This window comes from Monopterus albus, unplaced genomic scaffold (assembly GCF_001952655.1).
Source record: "Monopterus albus unplaced genomic scaffold, M_albus_1.0 scaffold219.1, whole genome shotgun sequence".
Taxonomy (NCBI): Eukaryota; Metazoa; Chordata; class Actinopteri; order Synbranchiformes; family Synbranchidae; genus Monopterus; species Monopterus albus.
In genome coordinates this window covers 81984-89141 of record NW_018128099.1, presented here as the reverse complement: position 1 = coordinate 89141, position 7158 = coordinate 81984, and the positions used below count along the sequence as shown (strand labels likewise).

Below are 7158 nucleotides of genomic sequence, written 5' to 3'. Positions count from 1 at the left end.
TGGGAGGGGTTAACAAAGGAGCAGCGCCTCCGCCTGCTGCAGTTTGTCACAGGGACATCCAGTGTGCCGTATGAAGGCTTTGCTGCCCTGCGGGGATCCAACGGCCTCCGGCGCTTCTGCATCGAGAAGTGGGGCAAAGTCACATCTCTGCCCAGGTATCTAACCCTGCTCCCTATAAAACCAGGTGTGCTCACAGCATAGCACTCAGAGAAAGCAAGGAGTTTTTACAGTACACATATAGCAGCCTGTAGTGTTTGTGTGTTTGTTTGACTCAACAAATCATAAGGATAAGGAGGTAACAACTTCCCAAGCTAAAAAGGTAAGGCTGGTGTAAAGGCCAATTTAAAAAGAGTCACAGCCATTGAAACTGAAATAAAGATGTAAAATGACAACAGCTACAAGTGCTCACACCACAAAGCGGTACTTCTGATATAGAATCACTCCACTACTCACTTCATTTAACTAAAAAGCACAAGGTGGTTGATGAAACTGTAAAATTGTCACCCACTTTCAAATATACTAGGGTGTTTTGGTTTCCTATGTGCATGTATTATTTCATTGCTGCCACCTGGAGCTTCATATAATTGCTCTGACATCACCCAAATCAGTTCATTATAATGCACCAGCTGAGAAGAAGACTGCTGTGCAAGTACACACGGTTTGTTTCTTTGACCTTACAGGAGGACATTAATGTGGTAAAGAGTAGTAAAAATGTGAACGTACTGAGCAGAAACAGAGAGTAGGGCTCTGGTTTCAGTCTACTTTGTGGACAGTAGAATGTTCAGCATCAGCAACAGTTGTACATTTCATCCCCTGCCCATGTCTGCAGGCTGACTGAAATGTGTGTATGTATTTTAGTTGCAGATAGCTCCTTGAGAAGACTGATACCACTCTCATGTTTGTATAGTAAAAACAAGGCTGGAGCCAGAAGTCAGTTAGCTAAGCTTAGCATAAGATTGGAAAGTACAGCTGTAGTATGAAAATGTCACTACATGGTTTATGTAAAAGTAACCCTTCACATACAGTACCTTGTAGTAATACAGTAACCTGTACTTTTTAGTTTGGTTTTTGTTCAGATCACACCAACAATATATAACTTGTTAATTGGTGAACTTCAGCAAAGCTGGTAGGCTGATTTTGTTACCTTTAGACAGTCAGACTAGCTGTTTCCCCCTGTTTCCAGTATTTATGCTAATCTAAGTTAACAGCCTGTAGTTTAACATGTACCATACACACAAGAGTGGTATCGAGATTCTCATCTCTTGGCAAGAAAGCAAATATGCATGTTGTCCAAAATATGTATTGCCTGTTTTTGTATCTGTTTCATGCAACAATTTTGTAAATTTTTTGGAGGCTGTAAAAGCAACCTTGAACACTGAAAAATGTGGGTGTGTAAACGTAGTAGGAAAATACGAGATGCATATGGTGATGTTGAAATAATGAAACTGACAGTCAATTTTTATTTTTATTTCAGCTGCTTATACGACAGTTTTGAAGGAGTCTGTTATCAGTTTGCACCTCCAACATAGATACATCATTGTCATGGTGCCCTTAATCCTCCTAAATAATTGTGAAAGAACAAAACGAAATATGATGTGAGCCTCAGGTATTTCCTTTTAGCCATAACCTTCTCTCTCTCCCTCCCTGTCAGGGCTCATACCTGTTTTAATCGCCTGGATCTGCCTCCATACCCTTCATACACCATGCTATATGACAAACTGCTAATTGCTGTGGAGGAAACCAGCACATTTGGCCTGGAGTGAGGTGGGCAAAGGGCCAACAAATCAACACTATCCCTCTCAGTGTAAGACTGGCTGGGACAGACTGCAAAACAAAGCAGCTGTCATGGGCTTAATATGTCATAAAAACACATCATCCGTCATAAAGACTGCATTGAGAAAGTTTTTGGTCATGTGGATATATGTGTATGTCACTGTTGTGGTACCACTGTGTGGGATCAAGTCCCTCACTCACTGTAGTTATGTGGATCTTTACTACAGCACCCAGCACTATGTGTGTATATATACAGTATACACTGTATATGTTTGTGTACATACTGTATATGTTTGTGTAAATACAGTATATTTACAGTCATGGCCAAAGATATTGGCACCCCCGTATTTCTGTCAGATAGCACCACTTTGTTACAATCACAATTCTTTGGTATTCTCATGTTTATTTCTTTTGGTTGTACTGGAACAACACAAAAAAATTGAGGAAAAAATAAATCTGATACATTCCACACACAACTCCAAAAATGGACTGGACAAAATTATAGACACCCTCAACTGCTGGCCACTTCACAACTCTCCAGCACATTGTCTGAAACCATTTCTGGTGCTTTTTGAAGTCTGTTTTGGGTCACTGTCCTGCTGTAAGACCCATGACCTCTGACGGTGACCCAACCTTCTGACACTGGGCCCTACATTGTGCCCCAGAATTCATTGGTAGTCTTCAGATTTCATAATGCCATACACAGAGTCAAGACACCCAGTACCTGAAGCGCAAAGCAACCCCAGAACATCAGTAAACCTCCACCGTGTTTGACTGTAGGGACCTCGTTCTTTTCTTTGAAGGCCTCACTTCATTTTCTGAAAACAGTAGAATGATGTGCTCGACCAAAAAAATCTGTTTAAGCTCATCTGTCCACAGGACATTCTCCCAGATGGATTGTGGCCTCCTAAGGCAGGTTCTGGCAAACTCCAATCTGTTTTTTTTTTTTTTTACATTTCTGTGTCAGCAGTGGGTCCCCTGGGTCTCCTATCATAGCGCCCCTTTGTCATTCAGATGGTAACGGATAGTGCGAGCTGACACTGTTGCACCCTATGCTGGCAGGTCAGCCTGAATTGGTTTGGAAGTTGATCGAGGCTCTTGATCCACCATTCGAATAATCCTTGGTTGCAATCTGTCATCTCTTTTTCTCTTTCATCCACGTCCAGGAAGATCAGCTACAGTGCCACGGGCTGTAAACGTCTTGACAATGTTGTGCACAGTGGACAAAGGACAGCCAGATCTCTGGAGACGGACTTGTAGCCTTGAGACTGTCCATGCTTTTCCACTGTTGTGGTTCTTTATGCTCAGTTTGGTCCACACCACACAAAGGCCGAGTCAACTTTTCTCCATTTTAACTGGTTGCAAGTGTGATTTCTATATTTCCAGCACCTGTTGATTGCTACAGGTGAGTTTTATTAGAAATTAAAGGAGCATCACATGCTGGAAATACAACTATTTTTGATGATTTTGAAAAGGTGTCAATAATTCGCCACAGTCCATTTATGGAGTTCTGTATGGAATGGATCAGAGTTAGTTTTATCTCTCTTTTTATGTTGTTCCAATGCAAACAACAGAAATAAACATGAGAATACCACAGAATTTGTAATTGCAATGGTATTCTGGTAGAAGTGCTGTGTTACTAATAAATAATAATAATAAACTTTATTTCTATAGCGCTCTCCAGGTCCAAGAGCACCAGAGTGCTGTACAGTAAAAGCACACAAAACAATAAGACTAGCAAAAAACAGGTAGGTGCAAACACAAATACTAACCATGACTAAAATTTAAACAGTGTTAGCTGATAGAAATACAGGGCTGCCAGTGTTTTTGGCCATGACTGGATATATGTGTATAGATACACAAACCTAAAGAAAGGTTTGTGTAAAATGTAATCAAATAATTTAAATTTGCATGTATAAAAATACATCATCCATTCAATGATAAAATAATTAGATTAAAAAAAAAGCTGACAAAAATTAACAGCAACAAATAAAGAGCAATGCACAGAACAATAACAATACTGAAAACAATAGCTGTACATAAAATCATAATGTCATACAGCGGTTACTGGAAAACAATCAGGGCAGAAAGAATTTAAATAATAAATGATAAAACCAAATATATGTTAATATATTATATAAATATAGAGAAACATAAAAGAAGTAGCAGGTTTAAGTTGAAAATGTGGCAAATGATGGCAATTTAAAAGGTAACTACCAAAAGAAGCTTGGCTTTCAGAAGCAACTAGATAACAAAACATCTGCAGAGAAATCAATAATTCCGTGAAGCTTGTACATTCATAAGATTTAGAAAAGAATCCAAAATTGAAGAACTGCTGCAGATTTGGTCACAAAAATGGTCTACTTGGAAAACCGGATCTGACCCACTGAAGGGATACATGAGTGTCATTAAGAGTAAACACATTATCTCCTTATGCTCTCAGTTAACTATAGCAATTCAGTGTCAATAATTTTAAAGACAGTGCTGTTCTTCCTCAGCACAGACAAGAGAAGTGCTGGAAAATTTTCAGGACTTTGAGAATGTGCTAACAAAATATAGTACACTGACATCAAATCCAGGTATAGGTGTAGTACACCCCCTTACATAGGTGGGTGTGATGTAATGATACTAGAGTAATACTAATCCAGTTTGGTATAGCCCAGGAAGGACTAGCTCTGGACCTGCAGCATGGCATTAACCTTTAGTGTTCTCCTCGGAACTGGCAGTGGTGTCACTGACTAACAACTCCATCGGTCTCTTCAAGCTCAGACACAACAATGACTTGTCTCCTCTAACAAAGTAGCCATGGATACCGACACAAGGGCTTCTGTGATTCCTGTTACGGAGACTAAGGGTGATCACATCAACTGAGCAAACAGCAGAGTGCACGATTCCCTGATGACAAAGAATGCGTGGGGACTCTCCAGCTGGCTAAAGGTGACCTTCTGTGAATCCTGTTGGCCAGAGTGGTGCTTCATTTGTCAGCTTCTCTGGTCTGGCAGTTTGAACGGGAGCTGCTTAGACTCTTGTTCAAGTCTTCCACTGATGAACTCCTCCTTCCTGTCTGTGTACCAGTACCATAGTGTCAATCTGTGCACAAAGCAAGTGCTCAATTATCTGACCTTTACTGTCTCAGACAACATGACTGGTTCAAAGCAGCCTGTGGATCTCTAAGGGCTTCACTGGATCTGTTTTCTGAACCAATCCAGCCCTTCTGGTGTAAACTTGTGGTGCACACAGAGGCCCTTGGACAAACCGTTGTAATATATGCAAAAGTTCTGACCTTTAATTCAGTCTGTTCCTCAGTCTGCCACTTCCTTTAAAAGAGTGACTGACCCTTCCCTCAGCCCTTTGTCGACATCTGTAATCCAGTAATGAAGCTGTGCCTCCATTACTTAATGCCTCATATGTGGGGCTTAGTGGTTAGTACTTGAACCTCATATATGAGAAGTACTCATCTGAGATATTTGAAAACACTTTGCATGTTCTCCTAGTGTTCATGTAGGTTTCCTGTCACAATCGAAACAGCTTTGGTAACTGACACCCGTTTACACTTCATGCTCTCAAAAATCAGAAACACTCAGTACACTGGTTTTGTTGAAAAGCTTTCATCTCTCATTATCTTTACTTCTCTAAGTGCAGCTGTGCAGTTTGTCATTGCAACAGCTAAATGAGCAGCAAGATTAAGAGAAAATGCCACGGGTTTTACTTTTTAAATTCCTCTTCCGGAGCCAGTAGCTGGTAACATTGGTGTTCCCGGTGTCTAGTTTTACATGAGAAAAAAATATTAAAACGGGTTGCACCAAACAAACTACAGTAGTTTTTAAGTGGAGAATGTTACTAAATATTTACACCAATCAACGGCCAGACTTAATTGTTGTGTAGCTAATTGAGCCAAATGATAAAAACTAAGGTTAGCTACACTATATTATCTGACCCCATCTAGAATGAAACATAAACGAGGTAAGATGAAGTATGGTCTTCATATTTGGTGTTAAACTCGGTAAATACTGTTTAATAATAAGCTTTATTTGTAGAGCACCTTTCTAAAACAGAGTTTACAAAGTTCTTTACATATGCGCTTTACATTTAAATAACAGTGAGGACATATCAACCAATAAAAAAAACCATAGGACAAATTTTAAAAAAACAACAGGAAAAAATACACATTTAGTAAAAGATCACAGGAAGGTCTGTCTGTAAAAAATGTGTTTTGGGAAGTGTTTTGATGTAAATCTGAGTGTTTAATTAAAAAAATTTCACAAAAATAACACTTATGAACAACAATTATGAAACATTTTACCAGTAATATTTGAGAAAAGGATGTCAGCTGGTTAGCAGAACCAGATATTTCTCACTCAGTGTATATAAAACAAGTTATCCTGAAAGGTATATTTATTCATCTATGCTGATAAAAATAAAACAATTAAGAACTAAGGAGGGACTTTATGATCTAAATTTGTAATGGATTTATGAAGACCTGGTGACCCACTGCTGCGTGTCGCCAATCAGCATCAAACTGTTTTCCTTTGCATCTAGCATGGGAAAAGCAAAGCAGTTTTATTTACTGAATGCGATTAAGTATAAATGAAAATGCGTTAGTTCACAGCTTTTTGCTTTTTCATACAGTCCAGTATCCCTGGAACTTGTTTCCCTAACCCACAAGTACCACAATACTTAAAGTCACCAATAGACACACAGCTGATTTTTTTCAAGGAACTTCACCATTAACAATCCTGTTGCCTCTCAGACTTTTTGCTTTGCTGTTTCCCAAGCGATACTATTCACTTAAACAGTCGAATACACAGGTTAAAACATCACTTGTTCACTTGAAAAACTACTGAGATAAACCTCTGAAATAATGTGTGATGTCACCTAATTTGATTAGAATCAGAAAACTGTCTTGCTTTGTCATGATGAACTCACTGTATGGGCACTGGTGAGCCTTATCCACACTTCTCTACAAGGCTGTGATTACAGTGGGTACGGAAAGTATTCAGACCCCCTTAAATTTTTCACTCTTTGTTAGACTTTTGCAGCCATATGCTAAAATCATTTAAGTTCATTTTTTTCCTCATTAATGTACACACAGCACCCCATATTGACAGAAAAGCACAGAATTTTTGACATTTTTGCAGATTTATTAAAAAAGAAAAACTGAAATATCACATGGTCATAAGTATTCAGACCCTTTGCTGTCCATTTCTTCTGATCATCCCTGAGATGTTTCTACACCTTCATTTGAGTCCAGCTGTGTTTGATTATACTGATTGGATGTGATTAGGAAAGCCACACACCTGTCTATATAAGACCCTACAGCTCACAGTGCATGTCAGAGCAAATGAGAATCATGAGGTCAAAGGAACTGCCTGAAGAGCTCAGAGA

General features: G+C 39.1%; 1 protein-coding gene across 1 annotated transcript in view; it reads left to right on the top strand.

The window, feature by feature from the left end:
* Positions 1-1868, top strand: part of LOC109971291 (E3 ubiquitin-protein ligase HECW1-like) — a 54885-nt gene extending 53017 nt beyond the window's left edge. The window contains 2 exon segments of the mRNA XM_020619440.1: positions 1-155; positions 1652-1868. The exon segment at positions 1-155 is cut by the window's left edge and continues 16 nt beyond it. Of these exon segments, the coding sequence (XP_020475096.1) occupies positions 1-155; positions 1652-1763 (267 nt within the window). The 3' untranslated portion in view covers positions 1764-1868.
* Positions 1869-7158: the final 5290 nt, after the last annotated feature.